The sequence below is a fragment of the Pagrus major genome, chromosome 9, assembly GCF_040436345.1.
Source record: "Pagrus major chromosome 9, Pma_NU_1.0".
Lineage (NCBI taxonomy): Eukaryota > Metazoa > Chordata > Actinopteri > Spariformes > Sparidae > Pagrus > Pagrus major.
In genome coordinates, this window is record NC_133223.1 from 25,497,505 (window position 1) to 25,523,206 (window position 25,702).

Below are 25,702 nucleotides of genomic sequence, written 5' to 3' on the forward strand. Positions count from 1 at the left end.
GTGACCCAGCAATCTAAGACTTCTGATGAGGATGATTTAAACTTATTACCAGCCTTGCATTATAAAAGAGACATTGATTGAGTGGTAGCAGCCCCCAGGAAGTGCCAACATTGTCATTTCTCATGTATTTTCTGAATGTTGTGATTGGTGATGATGCTCTGTATAGCACTAATCTTTTTTACAGAAAGGAACAAAGAACAGCTAATTATGGCATGATGAATGTGCCAGCAGAATAAATGGCACAATTGAAAATATAACCCTCTAAACAAAGCTTTAATTGCGCAGAGATTGATACGCCGCTGCCGAACATTAATTAATGTCAACTCACTGCCCGAAAGATAAAGGCTTGCATTGATCGTCCTTCGCATTTCCTGCGCTAACCATTTCACGACATTATGAAATACTGCAGCTGCAGACCACGTCATTTCTTGACAGGCTGTATTTACATTCAACAGAGTAGTGGGAGCTGAACGGCAATCAAAGCTTCAGTTATCATTACTTTCTGGATGAAAACAGAGTCACCTGTTTTGATTTTTTTCAAGAGGCGGAATTACGTGATGTCAGTGGATCCGACACTTTTAAACACTCAATGAGTTATCAGGAGGACATTTTTCATTACAGTATCTAACTTTCTCGTGAGCTCACTGACACATTGAGATGAATGGCGCGGTCTGATTGTTTGGAGAGCAATATATAAATCTAAGTGACTGCTTGTTGGAGGCCAATATTTCAGCTGATAGCCATGAAAACTGTTTTCAAGTGAGAGGAAAGAAGAATATAGCAATGAAATACGGTCAGTAACTGTTGACTAACAAGCCTTACTGAAGTTGAATTATATTCATTAAAATCTGTTAATTTTACAGTGAAATAACGCAAGAGATAATCATAAAATACCCACAGATGTAACTCTAAACTCCACTGAAGTGTGTACAAAATACTTCTATTGATATTAAAATATGCAGGCCGCAAAGTGATGGCTCTATTACCTTTCACAGCTTCAGAGAGGGCTGAGATGGAGCTACAACACTGAACTTTCTGTGTATTTGATTTTCATATAGCCCCTCAGAGGAGCTTTGACTGACAGGGGCTTGAGTGGAAAATGACTGCATTTTCATTTTTCGAGGTGATAGAGAACAAACAAACACTGAAGTATTGAAATGGTGAATGCCCCATAGCCTTTGGTCTTCCATGACCAGAGACAGCCTGCTTGGATATTTATTAATACTCCTCACCGGCTCATAGTGGTGAAATGATTCTGAAGGGAGCAAAGACCTGGAGAATAATCAACTTTAAAGAGAATCTAGAAACAAACTGTTTTGGTGGGGCATGGCTTTGCTTTTCTTTGTTTAAAAGATATGTTGTTGACATTCATTTTGTGGCAATTTTATATGCAGCTATTCACCCACAAGAAAAGTGTGACTGTAAGGCTACCCAAAGGTTGATCCACACTAATGCTGCATTCCATTGAACACGGAACTTGGAAAAGTGCAAGTCGGAAACTCAACGACATTAACCCGGATGAAGTCACAACAGTATGGTGGCGCACATATTGAACCTTTAATCTTTTTATCACTTTATACTTTACATAGTGTTTGCGATGTGGAACATCAAACATGAAGAACAACTCTGTAGTCAACATTTTCATTTCCATTCAGGTGATTCTTGCTTGATAGAAGTCTTTGCGAGCGTGCAATAGGAGCCTTCTCCTCCTGTCTCTTTCTAAGTGCCCTAATCTGTTAAATCAGATGCTGTAATTGCTTGTGAAGTTCACAGACCTGCCATACAAACATCTGTTTGCTGCGGGCGTCCATGTTTTCCAGAGCAGATGCACTAAGATGCATTTAAATTGAAAGTCGGGAATATTGACTAGGAAATATCAAATTCAGACTGTTTATGGCTTGTGGCATAACATTGTTCAAGTATTCACGCAAAGTTGGTGGTAGCAGCCTGTTCATCAGAATAAATTGTTGGCATTGTGTGTTTTTTGCAAACCATGTATATGTTTAATTTGTACAGTTCATACACATCGTGTCAACATTTCTACAATATATGTCTTATCATGCTCAGATTACATGTATATGAGCTGACTCCAATGTCAGGAAGAGGAAGGGTCTGGTCGTGCAAGCAAGAGGCCACTGTTCAAGATCATATTTCAACATTTGTAAGCACACAACCACTGGGTATTTTTGACGAGATGTCAGGACATTTTCCAGCCATTTTAGGCAACAAATCTGGATCATTTTAATGAGACACCAGGATGATTTCCAGCTGTGATTGTGGCAACAGAACCAGGTAAGTCAAAACACAATCTTTTACTTACCCTAAACAAGATGGTTTTGTGTCTTAACCTGACCAGACCATAAGCACAGCATTGACTCAACATAAAGAAATGTCAAGTTAAAACATAAAGAGACGTCAAGTGAAACATATCCGTGGTTTGAAGAAACATAAATTGCCAACATTTATTCTGGTGGGGTTGGTGGTAAACAAAATCAAGGCATAACGCAAAATCAGTAGTGTGTTAGAGCCAGTGAAATGTTTATACATCTCATTTGAGAAAGTAATCTTTTATATTATATATTCACAAATGTACTGTAAATATTATATATATATATATATATACATACATAATTTGTTAATGCATGAAAAAATCATGCACACACATTTTGCTTACATTCAAATATTTAAACCTACTGCATACTTTATGATATAAATTGCATCTTTATTCACATGAATAATGGAGCGTTTTGACTTACAGTTGAAAAATCACCATTTTGTCTCTATTGCCCATAATTGCAAATAGAAGCCCGTTTACTTTTTCTCCATGTATTAAAATACATCTAATCTCAGGGTGATTTCAAACCCATAATCATATGTATCCTGCTCTTACTTGGTGTTAAGAAAATACCTTAGCGATATACAGTATTAGCTAGGGGCCAAACTGACTGCTGAAAGTAATCACCGAACTGCGCAGAAAATGGGAGTTTTAAGCTATGCATGCAGAAGAGATTTTCACAAAACAAGTCATTTATCTGCACGAAGACACACAGACCCTGGGCTACCTTTTGGAGACGAGCTGACCTCTTTACTAGAGAGAAAGTTTTTAAACCACCAGACGTCAAAAAAGTTAAGCAAGGTCCCAACAATTAAACATGACTATATTAAAGGCCTGCAAGAAAATAAAATTCCTGTTTCGGAGCTTTCTGCACTCATATAGTCCTTGGAGACATAACCCTGTCTCCTCAACATTATGCACATATACCACTAATTTGCATTGGCTAAGAGGTTTTGTAATGAATTTTGTAATGAGGAAATGTAATGCTGCCAGATTATGTCTTTTTTTCAGTAAAGACAAAATGTTAATGTGGAAGGGGGGGGCTTATCTCGGTGCATAACATCTGTTGAGTCAGAATGAAAAGATAATTTCTTTGATCCAACTTTCTCAAAAGCTCAAAGGTGACAGTAAGGTTTTCTGTTAGTAGCCTCAGTTAACTGAGTGCCCACATCTGTACTGCCTGACTGATCTCATTATGTTTGATTACAGTTTATCTGATATGGCTGAGTTGCTGTTGTTCCTACAACCATAGAGGTATAATGAAATCTGGATACAGCATTGGAGGAGGGGCCCAGTACATTACTATCAAAGCTGCCAAATAAGTTTGACATCCGGGTATAAAAATACTCAGATCTTCCGCATTGTGGGGCCCATACAGCATGCTCACTAGAGACTTTCATAAGCCAAGTCTGCTAACTTCTGGTTGAGCACTTGGCCAACTTGAATAGGGATAAAAGGATTTAATTGTGCCGCTCTTCCAGACTTTCCATTTGTTATCGGACCAAATGGATGAAATTCTGATGTGATGCTAAAAAAAAAGATCATCCAGCATTCTACAGACACTTCTATCACAATGTAAACTTTTGAGAAAAAACATTTTTTTGGGCCTTTGTGCATTATGTGACCTTGTTATTACACAGTTTGGTCACTATGTCAAATTGACTTTCTTGACTTTCCTTCGAGGTCATAACTAATGTTGCTTCAAGACCATCATTTCAACTGACCAGTCAATTTGCTGTGATGTCATATCTTTGTGACTTGTGAAGCAGGTTGTGATGTTTGAAAAGGTTAAGGAAAGGGCTTTTACCAAACCAATCACCAGAACAAATGTTAGCCGAGTACATTTCTGAGGTGTTGCAACTTTACATTTGTCAGGTTGAATTCTCTATTTCTCTCTTCACAACGCTGTGCTTACGCTCTGGTTAGGTTTATGCACAAAAACGACTTGGTTAGGGTTAGGAAAACATTGACTTAAAAGACCTGTTCTGGTCGCCACAATCAGGAATGGAGATGGTCTGACTTCCCTTGATAAATAGCCAGTTTTGGTTCCAACAAAAACGGCTGGATATTCGGCAGGTCTCTAAAAGTATCCACTGCTGTGACTCGTACTACGGTCGGCAGCCTTGTTGGCTTGTAATAATGCCATCTCCGGATATGAAAGGCTGGAATACTGGGTTTTTGTTCATGTGGAACTTATTGTTATACTGTTGACTTGTTATAATTCGACTTATATTTCTATTTTATTCTAAATTTTCTGTCAGTGTTTGGTTTGGTTGCCTTCACATCTGAAGTATGGGGGAAAGAAATGCCTCATTACAGCAGCTCATTCCTTTACTCTATACTTTAAATAAAGGACGGTTTATTTTATTTTAAGAGGTATAAAAGAGTAAAAAAGAAATCTAAGGATTTCAGATTTCTGAAGGATGTAAAATATGCCCAGAATGAAGCAGCATGCACAAAAGCATTGATGTGAAAACATTCATACTGTACTGTACATTCATACATGCATACAATAATACAAAAGCACTCAGAAAAACACACAACCATCACTTCGTGGCTGCCACAGTTACAGAATGCATTTTCAGCTCAATTTAACAAGAGATCATTAAAGTTTTACCCTCTGAAAATGAATGCAACAGTCTGTCGGTTAGCACTGTTAGAACATTCCTTAATGTGGCAAGCGCTGACATAATGTGCCGCTGATTATGACATAATATGAAACCATTGCATCTATCTTGCTGTGCAGCTCTGAGTTACTCATGTTTAACTAGTAATTACCACACAGGGGTGAACTAAATTAGAAGCATGCAGTGAAAAGACATTTTTTCCCATAAATAGGGATTTCTTCCAGATCAGAATACACCGCATTTCAGCCTCGACACAGTCAAACAGGCTCTGAATTACGTTTACTTTCAACCTTCGCCATAGCATCCAAGTTTTTGTTATCAGGATGATTGAAAGTTGGGGTTACAACCTTTAAACCTTAATTCACTCTTGAGCTGTAGCTGCAGCTAACAATAAGAGGTGCCCGCCAATCATGTCATGAAGGCCAAACTGACAGCCACAGCTGAGAAGTGGTAAAAACACATCCTTTCAAATAACGTTAGATAACAGAAAAACTACTATGAGAATTTTAACTGTTGGTTAAATGTCACAAGAGTGACTCCATCTGCTGCCTTCAAACTATATTTTCTGTGAATGTGAGCAACTAGCTGCAAAAGCAAAACATTTATTCAGAGGACAAGGATGTGTTTTGGTTATACTGAGGGTTATATGGAGTGAGGTTGTGAAGGAAATATTGGACTTGCTGGACTAGAGAGCAGCACTCCTAGCAAAAAGGAGCCACGTAGTGCTCTACAATGAAATAACAAAACACTGAATACAATGAGCCATCATGATGGCAATGGATGGGGAGAAAGCCCAGGTCGGAAATAACCAGAATTACTCCCACCTACAAGGAGCCACATGCCGGGAAAATTTGTCTGCTTGGATAGATACATTGACAGGAGCTGCTATCTTTCTGAGACATTAGCATTTGAATGGCTCGGTGTAAACAGACTTTCTCTGCCACTTCTGACTGTCATGCACTTTTAATTGGTGTGTGTCAATTAAATCAAAGGAAAACAATGGGTGTAAATGAAACAGGTTCTTGACAGGCTGCCTTAGAGGGCGGCAAAATAAAGCTGCGTTCTGAATCTGCAGTCTTCATCTTCTGCTAACTTTGAAAAAAACAAAAAAAAAACAACAACAACATGTAGGCTGTTTTGGTTTGAATTCTCATGCAGGAAGTGGCACAAAATACAAGAGGATGTGTAATAGTATGTTTAACAGCCCAATCGCCAGAATAAATACTTTTCAAAAGTACTTATCTGCAAAGAGATAAGTCAAACTTTACATTTCTGACGCTGAACTTTCATTTTTTCTCTCATCACAATGCCGTGCTTTTGCTCTGGTTAGGTTTAGGCACAATGACCACTTTGTTTGGTTTAGGAAAACATACTATTTTGTCTTAAATTGCCTGTTTTAGTTGCTACAAACACAGTTGGAGATGTCCTGAGGTCTCATTAAAAACATCCGGATTTTGTCACCCCAAACAAAGCTGGAAATGTCCTGAGGTCTCCTCGTTTGACGTTATAAACATGGCTGGGAATTTTTTCCAACGTCTCCTTAAAAATTTCCAGTGGCTGCACACAATGTTGAAATGCAGACTTGATTTTATCCTGGCCACTGAGCTGTGTATAAGTTTATAGACCGTATTATTGCGGTTCATATCGAAATAATTGATCTCTGTATGGGTTCTTTCCTCCTCTAAATAAACTTCTGCAAACCTTACACATTACTACATGAATAAACACAATTTTGAAAAATGTATTACAATCTTGAGGTAGTAGGTGGGTAAGCTCTTAACAGGTGGGTCAAAAACTGATGCTGCTTTCAGCCATCTCTGTTTACTCACTCTCAAGCTTGTGTGGACCCCATGTGACCTGTGCATTATTATTCATCGCGTGGTACTAGCACACTTCCCCGTTGTGAAGCTGTATGCAAAACGACGACATGCCGGGCTGAAGATATTCAAAGCTAATCCTTATATCTGCTCAAAGACGCCAGATGATCAGCTTTCCCTCTTGGCAAACACAGAGTGCTGCAGGGATTGTATATCTGCCACCAAGTCTGCCCGATGCCTTTCATATATCTGTAGCTATGCATTGCTACCTCTGAGTACGTGAGTCAATAGTGAAGTACAGTAATGGCATCGATAGTCTGCAAATATGCTGTATGTACAAGTATGGTTTAGTTAGTTAAAGCTTTTCATTTTCTGTGATTTACCCTTTCAAAGTTGATATTATTAAACACTGACATTAACATAAACTTTTGCATGCCGTCTCCTGCAATTGAAGGATAATACAGCTGTGATGAAAGGCCCATTGGCAAAGAAAGAGCAAAATTACGAACTGTAGCCACAAACACGATTTGAGAAACTGCATACTTAATTCTTTCTCTCAAAAGTATAATGCCTGCACCTTAAAAGAAGTGACTGCTGAAGTTCAGAGCGCATGCAGAAATATTCATGAGTTGGTAAACAAAACAGTAAACAGGCTGAGCCCAGTCATCCACTTTCTCAATGTAAAAAATTCAGATTTATAAAATGTTGAAATCATTGTGAATATGCCATTAAATGTATCTCAGTATGTATTCACAACAGCAAGCCTGGTCTAATTTGCAGTCTGGTGCAGTCTAATTTACTCTAATCAGATGTATCAACAGAATGATTCTAGCAATTGCACAAAATTAATTCCATCTGTTTTCACATTATGCCTGTTAAAAAAAAAAGATGGTGGGTTGAAATATGGAAGGCTCGGTTATAGCGGGTTTTGAGAAAATTATCATTTGCTTAAATTCTATCAGTCATCTGGAAATTTGCAATGTCAATATAGCTCTGGCAAACCAAATGGTGTGCTTAAATTAGAACAAACCATGAGGTCCAGTTTTCACAATAGGGAGGGGAACCAGCCAATTTAAGGCATAGATACTGTTTAATTAGCTGAGTTTGTAATGAATTTATCAGACAATATAAAGAATTGCTGAAAACTACTTGTACTGATCAACCCTTGCAGTTCTGGTAATTAAGATAACAAAAATCTTAGTGTCTATAGCCACTAAAATCAAACGGAAAAGGAAATTATTTGACTTGTATGCCCTTTTTTGTCAAAATTCTAATTACAAAAAAGAAGAAATTGATTTTTTTTTTCTTTTTTTTTCTTGCAGTGGTGGCTGACTGCAATTTGGTTGGTGCAATATCTTTGGTGGTGGTGAACACTACATAGCTGATATAACATGATCTAAAAGTAGCCTGAAAGCCTCAATTTCCCAGGTGGAATACCATCTTAACGTTAATATATATGTACACAGTGCCATGGATATGTATTGCTAACCCATTATCCTGATTGACAGGTCACTATGGTAGCGAGTTGTCAATCACAGCTGTAAACAAACCCCACTTTATCATCTATTTTACTCTAAATATGATTTACAAAATGAACATCGTGGTGTATTAAAGAAGACTTGGAACTAAAGACTGAGACCATAGACTCATTAGTAAACTGATTACTGTGCTAATAAATTAGGTGAGAATTGGGGTAGTTTTCTCATAAGCTTACATACAATCTGACTTCTTTTTGAAACCAATGGAGTCGCAACCTGTTGGTGATAAGAAATAATGCAGGTTCAAGGAACTTCTGCAGCCAGAGACTACTTCCACCTCTTTTATACAGTCAATGGTTTTAAACTATTCACTAATGGTACATAACCAATGCATTGGAGACTTGGTAAAAAGAGGAAAAACATCTTTTATAACTGTTCAATACAGAGCTATTGTGTGCTCTAGTCAGTAGTGCACCACAGAAGTTGACAGCTTGTCTTCTACAACTCCAACTCTCAAGTGTCTGTCAAAAGTTGACATGGGGGACGGCTAACCAGAAGCCTGACTCTTAGACACAAATCTTATTCCAGACATTCATCCAAAAAAAGTCTTCTTCAGAACGATGCATAACAAGCACAATAGTTGCAGTATCACCATAGTTTATATTATCCTACACAAAAGTAAAGAGAACTCAGATTTCAGTTAAACATGTCTGGGTTTTATTGACAGCAGCATTGAATTTCTGCCAATTTTGGGCAGAACAATTCACTCCACACCATCACTGACACAACATCGGAATAGATAAGGTGAGAAGTGAGGTCATTTTCCCATAAGCCTACATACAATCTGACCTATTTTTGAAACCAGTAGTGTCGCAACCTGCTGGTCATTAGAAAGAATGCAGCTTCAAGGCACTTCTGAGAGACTACTTCCACTTATTTTATACAGACAATGGTTTTAAAGGGATTCACTAATGGTACATAACCAATGCATTGGGGACTTTTATCACTGTTCAATACAGACCTATTGTGTGCTCTAGTCAGTAGTGCACCACAAAAGTTGACAGCATATCTCCTACAACTCCAACTCTCATGTGTCTGTCAATGGTTGCCATGGAGGACAGCTACCCAGAAGCCTGAATCTTGGACGCCGTTTCCACAAATTCATCTAAAAAAGGTTTGATCTTCTTCAGAACAAAGGAAAACATGCATAATAGTTGCAGTATCATTGTAGTTTATTAGTTTTTAACTCAGACTTCAGTTAAACAAGTTTGGTTTCACTGACAGCAGCATTGACTTTTTGCCAAGTTGGGCCAGAAAATTCACTCCACACCATCACTAACACAAAATGTCACACATCTATCAAGCAGACCATTCGAGCAGAAGTTTCTCAGACCATCCGCATTCAGCCACACAGATGGCAGCGTATGAATGGTGAGTGTGGCACTGTCCCTCTGCCAATACAAACACGAAGCCTCACCATGGGCGAGGAAAGGCTAACCCAAGGCTAACAGTTAGATTGCCCCATCTGGCCTAATTATGGTTTCCCTTTAGAGATGGCCATGGCCTTTGTGTGTGAAAAGCCAGTATTACCCGAAAACTCTGTTTGCAGTCAAGGCCTGTAATTAATGTGGGACCAAATTAGGATGCAAACCCGACACAGGAGGTACACCCAGGCTGGCTCAAGGACCTTTAATGAGTGGATTTCTCACCCATAAATTAGAGGCTTAACCCATTCTGTAGGTCTGTAGCTGTGGTTGGGATCCTCTGGGTGGCAGGAATGACAAGATTGATTTCACAACGATGAAATTGGGTCATGAATTCCCCGAGGTTCATACATTCAAGAGTTTCCAGAAGTATGTGCAGGGAAATATTATTTGTATAAGATGTGCAATGATTGGAGTGACACCATTTATTGACAAGGCTTTTGGAAAGTTATCTGAGAAGCTCAAGTGTGTCGGCTTTGATGTGACATGGAGCTGTCCGGATGGTCTAGAAGGTATAATTTTCCCAAGAAATTGAGAGATACAAGCGCATATACATGTAGTTCTCAAAAAAATGTAATCCTGTAGCTCAAACCAGGGCTCAAATGTGACAGTAAATGTTGTTAATCCCTCAAAGCACAATTCGCTGAGGGATTTGAGAACTGGTACACTGCCAGGCTTCTGACATGCCCTTAAATATTGGAAGAAACATTACGGGTGTGGGTGTTGAAATCTTCCTGCAAACAATGAAATTTTAATTCTAACCACTCCTGAGGAAGAAAATCCGCTGTAATAGGATTTGATGACACCAGATTGTTTCCTCATATTAGTGAGAGTAATGATATGAGTGACAATATCTTGCCAGATTGTGGAACAACAAAGTAAGATGCATGAAATATTGATTGCCAGTGTCTGCTGTTATTTATATAGTGTGTAGTGGGGCCTGGCAGTCAATCCTAACCAGTGTTACCAGGATAACAAGGTCTGGAACGTAAACTCCTCAAAGAGCCAAGCAAACCCTGACACAGAATTTAAAATTGGATGACTTTAATGTCATGTAATACTTTGACAAATTCCTCGGAAATCACTTTTTAAATCACCAAATGCATCTGTATCGACAGCAGAAGTAGGTAATAACACTATCGAAAATTACAGCCTCATCTTTGGTGGAGAAGTGACTGCAGTGAGGTAGAATAACACAGTAAAAAGCAGAGCACAGCGCTGAGAGAGGAGAGCGATCACTTTGACTACTTACTGTAAATGTTCCATCCATTAGAGGGGCAAAAATTTAATAAATATGCTAATATGTTGCAGTCTGCAAGGCTGGTTGGCAGCACATTTTCAACCTACTGAGAATACAAAAAAAACGAAAAAAAATTATGGAGCTGTGTTCGTGGCTAGTCGTTTCGGAACAAGAGCATCACTTATCACGGGCCCCTTCACCCCGGAGAAAAGTGTTTGTTTGTTTGAGTTGTCGTAATGAAAAGTTAATCAAGTGAGATAATTGAATGCTGTTCGGAGGCAGAGTGTGGGAGGGAAGGTGCATGTTTGACATTGTTTATTTTCAGAAGCTTTATCATAAGAAGAAAGTACGTTAATGTTTTCCGTATTATTTTCAGTGTCAAAATGTCAGAGAGTGTTAGAAAAAAAAAACGATTAAGTTATGTGTTTGCCGAAGAAGATGAGCCGGGGAGACAATGCTTCCTCGCTTCAACGTCAGTAATGAGATTTTTTATTTTTTTTTTACCCCGCTACTTTTCAAGCCAATGTACTCTAGAAGGCAACTATAATTTAAATCCCCAAATAGCTTAAATCAGTGCTTTCTCTGCAGAGGGCAAACCCATCGCCTTTGACAGGTTGTGCTGTGACATGGAAATCGACGCTGCATAAAAGTCCGGATTACCCTTACGTGGCAGAAATAGATCCATGTATTTTTGAATCAAAAACATTAAAGAGGCTGTCATCGCGGAGTGCAGGGAGAGGCAGACGCACCTCATCATTGTAACGTTCGGCAGTATTCAGTGGATAATTTTTGCTGACGATTTTCTGTTAGAGTGAGTGAGATCGACACAGGTTGACACTGAAAGTCCAATCATGTCATTAATCACAAACAGCTATGCTTCAGGTAGCAATTTGTGACATTGTTCGTCTTTCCTTTCAGTGTCATAAACCTAGTTATTAAATTTACAAGTCAAGTTCTTTTGCAGATCAAAGCCAATATGTAACCAGCATATAAAATCTAACTAGGAATGGGGGAAGTCAGTCACAGCTGCTGGTGCTGAGGTATCAGTCTATATAATGACGTCATACTAAATGGTGCACAACATTCATGTTTTTAGTATGAGTTAAATTAGCCAGGATAAAATGTGTCTAATCATTATTCACATATATAATTTACAACAATTTGAGAATGTTTAACTTTTAACAAACACACTTGAACACCAACATACTATAGATCAAAGCAGCCACAGCAACTACAGTCAACAACAGCAAAGAGATGACGTGGGAGATAAATTCCCCAGACTCCCTTATAAAATCACTCAATTTTGTGAACTGTTGAGTTAGGAGGAGTTTTAAAAACTTTATGAAGCACTGTTTCTGTCTTCTACTAAATTCTAATTCTAAATCATTTGGGCCTTCTTGTAAATTCGGCACATGTTATAGCCTCGTTTTAGGGGGTGCTGCACCCCCCTCAGCACCTCTAGTTCCCGCATCCATGTATCTAATTCACAATAGGTACGAGTAACACAGTTATAATGGCTTTTTAATGCTTTCAGTGTCGAGATGCAACCCAACGATACAAATATAAATAAATGGTTGACTCAGTGTTTAACCTTATCAATTCAAAGAAAACAGTGAATTCATCCAAGTTCAAATATGGATGTGTTGCATATTATCATTTTCAGGATAAATAAAAGCAGCTACAGGTTTGCACTGTAGCTGCTCAACACTAAAAGGGATGTTAGCTGTCCAGACTGACAAGACAAGCTGTTTCACAAGCCTGGAGGTTTCACTTCTTCAAAGGTGTTTTCCAAGGTGATGAGGCAGAAAAAAGTGAATTACCTGATAACGTTTAACTGAGATATTCTGGCACCTTTTTCCTTGAGCTGCGTTTTACACTGTACAAGTACCTGTTAAGCTAGGCGCTAACTACCTCAGTGAAGTGTATTTTATGCAACATATTCTCTAAGATCATCACTTGTTGTAGCATCACTGTTCTGTGAGAAACACTTATTTATAAAATGTCTCCTTGTCATGACCCGTGTTCAGCTTTGTGACAATGCATTTTCCAGCTTTTCCAGGTTGTTGTTTTTTTAATACTTCATTTAGCTTCAGAAGTAAGCAAATTTCATCACATTCAAAATCACAAATTTGGAGATACATGTTTTTTTTTTTGAAGCGATCTGAAAATGTAACAGGTAGTTGTTGTTCAAGTAAAGTACAAGTACATTACTTGAATATTTGTGCTTAATTACATTCCACCATACGATACGATATGATACGATACAATTTGATACGATACGGTACGATACGATACAATACGGTAAGGTACGGTGTGGTATGGTACGGTAGGATACTAAATACTTAAACGGAGTGTCACCATACATATAAGACAAAAAGTAGGAAAATAATTAAGAAGACATACACATTTCAGGGCAGTATAAAATAAGGGGAGAGAACAGCAACATTATAATAATACACAATAATACACAATAATAAATAGTGCACACATCAGTATGACTGCACCCTAACATATTCAACATATTCATGGCGAGCAACATTCCACAGTACTTAGATTGGCTAACAGTGATAGTCAGCAGCAGTGTTCATTAAAAAACTTAACTGCAGCCGGTACAAAAGACTTCCTGAATCTCTCAGAAGAGCATCTCGGCATAACAAGCCTGTCGCTAAAAGAGCTCTTCAGCTCACTAAAAGCACTGAACATTGGATGATTCTCATTTTGCATGACGCTCTTGAGCTTCCTACCCATTCTTTAAACTGGACCACTACTGACGCATTGACTGATATAACACTCAGGTCATGCCTAAGCCTAACATTAACAGCGTTACTGACGTTATTCATAACCCACAAATTTTAACAATGGTAGAAGCACATGGAGAGAATTACAGTTCATTCAACTCATGTGAACCGAATTTAGACAGAATAGATATTAAAATGCTGAAACAGAACATTGATCTATTTTTCCCCCTCAGAGAATACACTTAAAAGCTTCACACAAAGAGAGAGTAGAGAGATTGGGGAGCAACAAACTTCCCCACTGGGGGGAAAAAGCTCAGAATCAGAGCCTACATGAGGATGAAATGGAATAGCGAGCGCCAGCAATAACTGTGGCAGCCCTGCTTGTATTGTGAGCAGTGAAGCAGCTCTTTCATTGGCATTGCGAGAGTGAGCACACGCGTGACAGCTTAAACAGAACACTACAGTAGAGAAGGGGCTCTGGATATGTCTATACAGTACGTGAGTCGAGTCACTCATACTGGGGTTTTTGCAGTGCGATTCGAGCTGTCTGAGCTAGCTTCACAGGCCTCACTCTTTCGTAGGCTGAAAGGTTAACAAAGCATGAATTATATCCATTGTGTGCTGTTTTGATATTCAAATTGACCTGTTTTCTGTGTGAGGAGGAATTTCTGCTGCTCCACACTTCACACCATCAACACACGACAATGACTGATTCTGCAGTAAATGTCAAGTAATCATGAGCTATTACTAAATGAGGTTATTAATGATGAACGTAATGGTTCAGGTCGAGCTTAGTCAGGGACAAAAATACCAGGGTGCTTATTAATGTGTTGTTTAAATGTCAGCAGAAGTGACAGACGTGAACTGCATGTCGTCCCCATATTAGCAGACACCTTCTAACACGTATAACTGCTCTAAAAATTCTGCTATGTGAGTCAAACATTCACTCTGAATTAGAAGAAACTGCAGTCGGAACATAAGTGCTTCTCAGTTCAGATAAACAGAAGATATAGAGGACAACCCAGCAACATCAACTACCATTAAAAGTCAATAACTTAAATTGTTGTTGATTCAGGTTTTGTGCTATTTTGTCAATGAAAGCTAAGGCAGCTAAAAATGCTCGCTCCTATGATAGTATTTGCAAAAATATGATGAGAAAAAAAATCACAGCAGAACTGCTTTTTCCTTGTGTTCTCCACACAGATTGCACACAGCAAAAGCAATAACATTAACAGATGTTTTTTCTGGTTTTCAAGCGAGAATCACAAGTAACATGCATTTTTAATGTGGATCTTCATGTAATTACTGTTTGGCTCGCTCCAAGTCCCAGGTGCATGCTCTCCTACCTTTAAGAAAAAAAATATCCCTATGATGGCCAAAGCACGGTATTGCAAGGTCATGAAAAAAAAATCTCATAGCCGGATAGCTGCTTAAGCCAATATTCACACTGCTGCGAAAACCGAGCCCAGGCTGTGATGTTTTATACCATGCATCTGGCTCATAAAACTTAATGCTGATGATCTGCCTGGGCATTCACTCTCAAACGGCAGTGTGCAGCATGCAAGTGACTGAAGCCAATGTGTGGAAACAGGAATCTTGCCGATTTCCAACCAGCTTTGTACCACCACAATGTCGGTATGTGCAGCCGAACAATAAACTTCTCTCCATTTCGCCTGCACCCAGAACACCCCTATTTCAGTGCTGTTGTGTCAACTACAGATTGTTTTTCCGCATTTTTGTACGCCTGCATTCACTGACACAAAGAGTGTAGTCGGCTGAGGAGAGAAACAGCCACCCTCCTCTCCCTCTCTCTCTCTCGGATCGAGTAAGGGACGTCTGGACCAGATGAAGCTGTATTTCTCTTATGTTTTTTATTTTTGAAAAGTTATAAAATGAGTTACCTCATGTGACTAGAAACTAATCACAGTATGATACAGACATAACTGTATTTTAAAAACTATAAGGATTTATATTAAAATCTTTAATCTAATTCAGTTTCAGTAATATCGTCTTTCGTCCAGTTTAAATCTGATATTTAGCAAAAGAGTCAGCAAAATAATTAACTTATTCCACATTATTAATTAATTTTTTTTCTTTTGAAAAGAAAATCAACTTTCTCTACCCACTGAGACAAGAAAAATCAATCATTTAGATTTTTTCTTGATGGTTTCCAGAGCACATGTAGTATTCCCACCTCTAACAGAACAAAATTCTGTGTAGCTTTTCCTCAACATACTAAATACAGTAATTTGGCATCAGTGGGTTTATAATGAAGCTCATGTGCAGTAAAAGCATAACTAAATGATAATCTAAATTTTCGACTTTAGCCGTACTGTGGTGGTAATGAACAGTAATGAAATATTAAGCCACATATCTATCTTTTATCATCCAGTTATGTAATTTCATATGCTATATAGTTGAGGCTGCATTGCTGACACTCACTGTGAGACAGCAGTTTGACAGTGTTGAGTTGGCATCATTCTATCAGTGATCTGTGATGACACTGCTGTAAATGTGCTATCATGATCCAGTCTCCAGTCTTCAATTCTTCACTGTTTTCAAAGAACAGAATGAAAACCCGTCAGCTCAGCTCTGACAGTAATTTCTATTTAACCATTTTGTCTTGTTTTTTTCCCATGAAAAAAACAAACAAACCAAAAACAAAACAATTTTTTGTTTAATCACAAATTTAAGATGTAACACATTTTTGGTGAAAAAGTGAAAATACTGAGTCAACAATTTGAGCAGACATGGAGCATCAAATTAAGCTTTCATTTTTAAATCTTGGAGAGACCAAGCCAACGTCTCCAAATTCAGTTCTTTAAGCTCCAGGCTGTTCTTTCTCACAACTATGTTCATTTAGCAGACATTTGTTTGTGCTAACTTTCTGGGACCGTCCTGAAGATAACATATGACGTTTGATGCCGAATTATGTTTATTTAGGGCTCGCTCAATGCAAGCAGAAGAGACTTCAGAGATCCCATGGCACAGCCACGAGCGTGCGATTACGAATGAGCAAGTTTCCTGAAGGTGAGCGAAAAGAGTTTGGTGGATTTCCATCTGGGCACCTTCATATCAAGGCCTCTCGGGATGTTCGGCATGTATATTCATAAGAGGTGGGCAGGAAAGGGAGGGAAAAAAGTTTTGTGAGAGACCCAGCTGGTTGCCTAAAACTTCTCTTTGGTGACCTCAATTCCTCCTGCTTCCCAGAGAGTTTGGTCTGTCCATGCGGGACTAAGCATACTGTACAGTGTGTGTCCCTGAGTGAACTTAAGCAGAAGGTTTACCCCACACAAACTCAGTGATATCTTTACCACGGAATCAAAAAAATGTGTCGAAAGATTGCAGGAAACTAAATTCCTTTTTTCTTCCTCACTAATTTATTCCTTGTGAAAGAATCAATCTTTCTCCTGCTTTAGGCAAAGAACTCAAAGCGGCTGACTGCAGTGTTGCATTGAGAGGTGGATTGTTAGCATTCAGATCACACATCAGAAAGTGCCTTCTGAAAGGAGTTTAGGAGACAGAGGTGCCATGTTACCCACTGACAAGGGATGTGTGAAATGATATGTATTTGGCAAGAATAATGTTGAATCCCTTAAGGGTTATGCAAGGCCATAGCAAGGCAGGAAAAAAAAACAAAGGAACGTGGAAAAGGTGTTGTCGGAGCCACAGAAAGCAGAGTTTAAAACTGGAATTTCATTTGTGCACGGCACGGCAGATCACTTGATCAAAAATATTACCAATATCAACTTTTCGTTTCTCAATTTATAACAAAATTTAGAGAACACAAAAAGTTGCCCTCATGGTAGAAAGAAGTATGGAGTGTTACACAGAATGAAATATGCAGTAGATCGACTGTTCGGTAGTCTTGGGCTTTAAGATAGCTGACATTCTAACCCTGACGCTCTGAGTGAAAAAAATTTAAAATGCAAAGCAGTACATCCAAATTAAACTGATGCATAAGAGAGCACACATGCTCCTGGATTTAGCAGTATTGGAGTGAGGCTCTATCCTCCATTTAACTTATTGCAATTAAAGTTGAAGTGAGAAAATAAAGTTTGTGTAAATGGAGAGTGGAGGTGTTGAAACCAGAATGAATTATGAAAAAGATCAATTGTTTTGTACCAACAATGTATATGTTGTGCAGAGGATTGAACTCTTTAGAAAAGTGTACAGAAACTTAAAAAGTCAATCTGAAAAGTGCTTTTTCATAGCTTTTTATTTAGATAAAGATAAAAAGTAACAACATATCAAGAGTGTTTGAAGTACTCATTATAAGATAAATTAATTATATTTCTCTTTTAAAAATCAGATTATATGATTACTATTATCCTTTTTAACAAGAAAAGAAAAGACAAAAAAGAAAAAATTATCTTTCATTATTTTGTTTTACTCTTGGATCAAGGTTGGCTTGCAAAGTAAGAAAACAAAGGGGGGAAGTTGTGCGCAATAAAAGCCTTTTCATTTTTTTGTACTTAGTCACTCAAATAGCAGAATGCAGCAATTTACTTCTGGAGGAGGATCCAGGACGTCTTTGCCGTTTCTTTTTCTCCCAAAATAAAGAAAGATTAAAAAAAACAGAATTCCAATTAAAAATACTATTTGTCTGACCTTCTTTCCTTTCAAATTTATTTCGCTTCCTCTTAGAGACTGTGGCCAATGAGTCATTACTGCTGCAAGTAAAATGCTGCAAGGTGAGGCTTACTGCTGTTATTTTTTTAATTGTAAGCCGGCAGTAAATTAGAACGTTTTCTAATCAGTTTCCTTTAAGGGGTTGGTAATGGAGAGAGTCATTTACAAGTTGCAAGGAGTATGAATACTCATCATTGTGTGTATTTGCCGTATGTGCGAGAGACTGCTCCCATGAAAATAAAGGTGAATAAGCTGCTAATAATTTAGATTTTTATCACCTCGTCCTTCCGGCATCAGTGGATTAACAGGCATATGTCTCTCTGTGCTGACACACTCCTGCTGTATGGAAGACATTTGAGCCTGCAAGAACTGCCTGCGTGTTCTACCTGAGCTGACTTGAGCGTTTCTCCCGGGTTGCTTTTTGCATTTTCATTAAACCTGACATGACTTGAACACGATATTTGATCCAGTCTTGCAGACCTCTTATCCTGCTTTGCTGTTTGGTTCAATGAGCCGACCCTAAGGTATTAGCCCCGAGGATCATTTGTAGCTCAGGCACAATTCACTTGAAAGAAGTATAAAATGTATGCTCTCGTACTTATATTAGGATCTCAGTGCCCTGAGAAAGGTCGTACTTAACATAACATAACAACACAGTCACCAGAATAAATGCTGGCAATGTACATTTCTGAAAAACCATGGATATTCTGAAACTTTCTCTATCTTTATGCTGCAACTTTTGTTGCTTTAGGTTTAATTTTTTATTTTATGTTGTGACAAGGCTGTGCTTAAGGTTTGGTTAGGCACAAAAACAACTTGGTTAGGTTCAGAAAAAAAAGTCCCCATTTTGGTCGCCACAAAAACAGCTGGAGATCTCCTTAAAAACACCTGGTTTGGATGCCACTGATGGAGATGTTCCTACTTCCAACATAACATATCATCAGTTAAAATCATCAGTTTTTTTTGTCACCACAGACATGGATGGATATCTCCTGACTTTTAGTCAAAAATATCTTCTTTTTGGTCTCCACAAACACAGACGGACATGTCCCGACTTCTTGTCAAAAATATCCATTTTTTGCTACCACAAACATGTCTGGAAATTGGCCTGAGGTTGCCCTCAAAATAAACACTGGTTCCCTGCTTAGAAATGGTGTAACACTGTGGTCTCTCGTTAAAAACATCCAGTGGTTTTCACACTTGAAACACATACTTGAACTGCAGTCACTAGCTTGGCAGCCTTCTTTTTTAACTCCACCACCACCCCCTCCACTTTCTGATATGGAAGTCAGGTCAGAAACATGTAATGTGAATGTACATAGCCTATAACATTCATTAATGTGAACATATGGGTGGTTATCTGAGGTATATTTCTAGGTGATAATAAATGGCGATTTTTAAACCAAAACAAACATGTTTCATATTGTTACCATGACTTCCCACTTCAATCATTTTGATTTAATCCAGGCAATCTTCAAAGCAAGCTCATCACTGCAAACCAGAGTATAAGGAGTGAAACACTGGAGCAAGAGTTCTCTGCTCCTTGCCAACAAACAAGCGTTTGGACTCACAACTCCCGACTGTGAGTCAGAGGCTACCGTGTTCTTGCACCTAGCACTCACACAGAGACAAAACCCAGCATGACTTTAACTGTCTTACGGGTCAAAATAGGTTGTGGCTTCTGCCAGACAGAGGCCACCGTAGTGCCAGGACCGCAGCAATCAGGATGCAGACGTTGCCTTATCACAGAAGCCAGGTGTCCTTAGCAGCTTGCTATAGTTGAGAAGAATGCGAGCAACAACAAAAACTTGTGTACAACACGTCACCTGGTGCTACCGTCCTACTGTGTCTCTTTCCTGCTCTGACAGGAAGGGATGATGCAAAGTGACCTTGGCAACAACTAAAGTTTGAAAGTTAAAGCTAAAGCGAGCAATGAGCCTGAAAGAGCTGAATCTAAGTGATACAAGGGAGAGATTGAATGGTGCTTAAACTCCTACAGACAACAACAAGCACACTCTAGCTTCAATTTACTTGACTGAAGTTTGGTTTAATGAATGTCTTAGTTGAAGCGCATTAACCGGGTATTAAAGTAAAGCATTTTTCACAGCTGTATATTTTACAAATGTAATGCAGATTTAATGTGTGAGGGGAATTTCACAATCTTAATAATCCAAATAAGATGAGTGCAATCTGATTAATTAACATAATAATGAGAATACCCATTTCACTTATGTATTCTAAACCCAAGGGGAAAAAGAGTCAGGATGTGAGAGCACCGTTAACTCTTACCTCGACAGTGAACTCCTTCATCGTAGCCATCGTCGCAGTCTCTCGCCCCGTTGCAGAGTTTGTTGAAGTGAATACATTTTTTTGTCCCGATGCACTGTATGTGATTGAGGGGACATCTGATCACCACCTCTTGTGCACCTGAGGAAAAGAACAAGAGTGATCAGTGTCAGAAAGCTGTATCTTCATGTATTTCAACGTTAAAGGGGCCCTAGAGAGTTTTTTAATTTACAACATCAATGAGGTATTAATACAAACTCAGGAATATTTATTTTTCCATAACTGGATAAAGAAGGTCCCCCAAACACTGTTTGAAGCTAGAAAGGTGGCAGGGTCTGCCACATATAAACAAAGTAAAACAGTATGAAACTGTCCTTTAAGGTCAGTTTGTTTATTCAGTCATAAAAATGAAAAGTTTGTTTATTTAGTTTGTTTAGGCATAAAAAATGTCTTCCCCAAAACTACATAGCGCACCTTTAATAATTCATGTTTACTGCGAAACCCAATGAGCTTTAATGTTCATTTCTGCATATGGAGTAGCACTTACAGTGGGAGACTGAGTACCATATGTGAAATTAATTTGCATATGTCATTGTCGCCATCATTTGTAATTTCTGAAGGTAAACAATTTCTTCCCCGTATTTTTTGTCAGTAAAGTGCTGATACTTCAAGACCTCTTTTATAGGAGGTGGTAGAACCTATGCATATGCAAATATATTTATACTTCGCAGCATTGTTCTGTACACACAACAGATGTTCGCCACATTGCTTCTTTGCAGATGCGCTGGTGAAGTCCCATAACAAACTGCCCGACTCCCCCTGCCAGCCAAGCGAACGGCGGCGAGCAGCTGTTTAAGGATTCATGAGGCACATAGGTGACCCTCGTTCATGTGGCAGCCACAAGAGCACATAAAACACAGCTGACCAGTGCACCAGCACTGTAAATGTGTCACATCTCCACCCCAACTACATTGATATCAATTACCAGCGTGCCGCTGCAGCCACTTAATGGGAAGATTTATCGCCCGCGTGATGGGATCTGTAACAATCCCCCGGAGTTCTCCCGCCCCTCGGAGCTCACATCCCAGCACATTTGGACCATCTTGACTGGGCGGTGACTTATTCACAACATCTATTTCTACTTTGTAAGGTAAGAGTTACCGCAGTTAATGTGGCTATTACAATGAGGGCTGCCATCCTCTGCTGATTTACAGACGGGAGATGTGGACAAGTAGGTGTGCGTCTGTATTGACACAATGATGGCTCATATTAGTTCCTCCTCCCGAGCATTTTTATTGCTTTTAAAGGGTAGCAGGAGATATTCCTCTTTAATGAATATTTCTTGGCTATCTCTTCAAGCCCAAGTGATTCACACTATTTCTATGCCATATTTAGGTAAGTCAAACCCAAGTGACCTTGTCTATGAGAGTTCATATTTCATACATGAGTGAACTGGCAGCCTCAGCTGGGAATGTGTTTAAAGCAACGCTCTTTTCATTTCTCTCCAAGCTCCTTTTGGAATGGACTTTTTGATGTGTGTGCTCTTTTCAAACACATGCATGACTTCACGCAGATGAATCTATTTGTAAATCCATCATCCATACAGTAAAGGGAAATAAAAGAAATGTATAAAGGCTTAACTTGGTTTCTTAATGATCATCACTTACTAAACACCAGGGATTCCATCTTCAAATGTCACCAATGCTCTTGAAAAGGCTGAGTTTGCATTCTGTATTTACACACTTGACTTTTAAGTCAGCAATCGTTTTATAAAAAAAAAGGGAAAGCAAAAATATCCTTTTTGAAATGCTTCCATGTCTTAAATTTAGAATCAGATTCAAATAAGTGGGCGATCCCAATGTGTAACTGTTATACATTTCAAAATACACAGGAAAGTTTACTCATTACAGAGAAAAGGACACACTGTCACAGAACATCCAACCCAGTGCCACACAATAGCACATGTCCATTTGGCAAATGTACTATTTAACACACAGCTGTAAGGGTCTCTGACAACGTTACGGTGTTGTCAGCCTCTCCCCTTGCTTTCTCGCCACATGGGTTCTAATCTAATGTGATAAGGGGAGGGATGGCGCATGAATATTCAGCGGCTCTGATCTGTCATGCAGGGATACACAGATGGTCTCTCAACGGCTGAGGTGCTCAGGATGCCTCCGTCAATTCCCAAACTACTGTACTATGTTGGATGATTGCTCAAAGTCGTACATACAGGATGGTACACCATGTCACGAAACACATCCTCTGACAGCCATACCGGAGCTCTTATCTCCTCAGCTTCCTGTTCCAAGGCGCTGAAAGATGCTGAAACCCTGCATACTGTATGTTCAGTTTACATTAGGTCATCTTTAGCCCTCTCTGGTTACAGCCTGACCAAAGCTGAATGGAATACGTTCTGTTTAAGCTTGGAAAAAAAGGGCAAATAAACGAAAAATGCACAAGTAATTGCAACACCCGCTGGGACATTAGTGATGATTATCTGCGAGATTAGAATCCTCAAGAGCAAATACATACATATAAGTGTTACTACAGTGTGTTGCAAGGTCAAATATTTCACAACTGCATTTCTAGATTCACAGTCTTAAGCATATGCAAATGCAGCAACAACCTTAGGAAAAAAAAACATTTTCCTCTGAAATTGGTTTCTATCATATGCTTATATACAGTAATTATGAGGTAAACAGCGAATGAATGGTAGATATAAGGATATCTACCATGTATATACATGGTAGATATCTTTATATCTACCATCCATTCACTGTTTACCCCCTGCTTTAAACTCTTGAGCTGTTTCAACGAGTCAATTTCCCCAATGAGGAATCAATAAAAATATTATCTTATCTTAAAAATAAACTTACATTTATTAATTTCAGTATTATACATTTTTCACAGCAGTCAGTTTGATATGTCATAGTAGGAAAAGCACAGGTGTCACCAATAACATGACTGATGGGTGACTTTTATCCAATTGTATCAGTGAGACAGCATGCACAATATACAGTATGTGCTATTCCTCCAGTGTTAGTGTTTTGATATTTTTTTGAAAACCTTCTGCTTTAAAAGCTCAGCACACCCACACATTTTCATTTCCTTTTATTTCTGGCTGATTAGACCGGCTGCTCAGGTTGACAATAGGTAGACTCATGCTGGAAATTATGGGACATCACCAAAACAACATAACCTAATAAGAATGATAAAGCTACAGATGCAGCAAAACTGACAAGTGGTGTTAATCAAGCGTGGCTTGTAGACGCCGACATGGTCCTGAGAGGTCTAATCAGACACAGTAAGTGCAAACACCCATTCAGCCTGGAGAGAAATAGTTGATTTTTGAGTCTCATCCCCAGGTCGTCAAAATCTGATGCTTTGGGCTGGCGTCTGAGCCGAGCTGCCAACCAGAGGTGTCAGTATTTGACAACCTGGGGATGAGACTCAAGCATCAACTTTTCTGTCTCCAGGAAGTTACATTTAGTTGTTTTAACTGAAGCTAATGACGGTTTGCTCTTGGAGACTTAAAGTGAGTTGAGGACACATCCGTTAGAATGAAAATGTCTTAAACTTCCTGAATGTCTTGTGGTGCACTGACACTGGTTGTTTGTCCTTATTTTTAAATGAGCTAAATCACTTTGTTATGCACTACTTTGTACATTGATTCTCTCACACACACATCAAAGGCTGAAATACAAATTGCAGATAGATAGACAGACAGACAGACAGACAGACAGACAGACAGACAGACAGACAGACAGACAGATAGATAGATAGATAGATAGATAGGCATTCTGAAAAACATATCAACGGTTGTAAGTCCCTGTTGTATTCGGCAATTGCTGATGTATAAACCTCCAATTATTTTAGATGCAAAACTCCACATCCTCAGTAATGGTTTGATAAATGAATAATGTCCACAGATGAAATGGTCAACACACACTTAAATACCAGTTTAATCATAACACCTTGAGTTGGTGGCAGATGTTCCCCTGGTGCGCTTCTAAAAAAAAATTATACCACGATGTGCTTATTCAGGTAAAGCGGGAAACATTTAAGTCCAGCATCAATATTTATAAATGTCTTATTTCACCATAACACAACTATAAATTAAATAAAACATCCCCATTTAGTCTAAATACTCCACATTTATTACCGCCACTGCTGCAAGCGAACAATATTCGTGTACTGAAGATGAGATTTATGCCCAACAAATCATTTGCAGGAAAGAGTTTTTAAGATGTGACTCGTGCAGTGCAGCAGGTCAGCATCAAGGATGAATGCTGAGTCATATTTGACCTATCAACACTTTTATCCTTGATTCAATAAAGCATTGCAAACTGTGGAGGCAGCCAGCAAGATTTTAGATATAAGAACATGTTAATTAAAAATCATGCTGCTGTTTGCCTTCTTTGAGGAGTGAATGAGGAGGAATCAGCTGGGCCAAAGTAATACCTCTATTTAATGTAAAACGAGAGGCTTCTAGGGGAGAATTTCAGCAGCTATGTTCATTATGATAATCATGCTAATCTGATCCACTGCCAGTTTGTGCGGAATAATGAATTCCTAAAAGAAAATAACAGAGCAGCGATCAGCAGGGGAGACTCCTTGAACTTCCATGTTAAGAGATTCATCGCATCCCAAAGAAATAAAGATTTATTTCTTTTAATTTATGGCTCAAGCTGATGATCAAAGTGGCATCCCGATGCCTGACCTGAGGCAGCTTTAGCATAGACTTCCTATAATGTCTTTATAATGGTAGCTAACCGTCTCTTTTCTTGTGAATCCCACAATTACAATGACATTAGTTACTGTATGCACTCCATTTTTCAACCCTAACCTCATTATTAATCTTACATAGATCACTGATCTAATCATGAGCAAGATGAGAGTGCAGAAGCTTTTTTGTGAATCTGAACTTGAGCCAAAATATCAGAAACAGCACAGACAGCAGTACAGCGGCTTTCACTCGTTACACTGTGCTCCAGCGCAGTACTTTGCCCGTAGGCAATAAAGACTAACCTTTTGACATATTGCCTCATTCACCACAACAAATACA

The 25,702-nt window shown here is 38.8% G+C and overlaps 1 protein-coding gene across 1 annotated transcript in view; it reads right to left on the reverse strand.

Moving 5' to 3' along the window:
* The window catches only part of lrp1bb (low density lipoprotein receptor-related protein 1Bb), a 288,538-nt gene that overhangs the window by 162,111 nt on the left and 100,725 nt on the right, over positions 1-25,702 (reverse strand). The window contains exon 3 of the mRNA XM_073473505.1: positions 20,641-20,778. Coding sequence (XP_073329606.1) covers positions 20,641-20,778 — 138 coding nt within the window. The remainder of the gene's footprint in view (positions 1-20,640; positions 20,779-25,702) is intronic.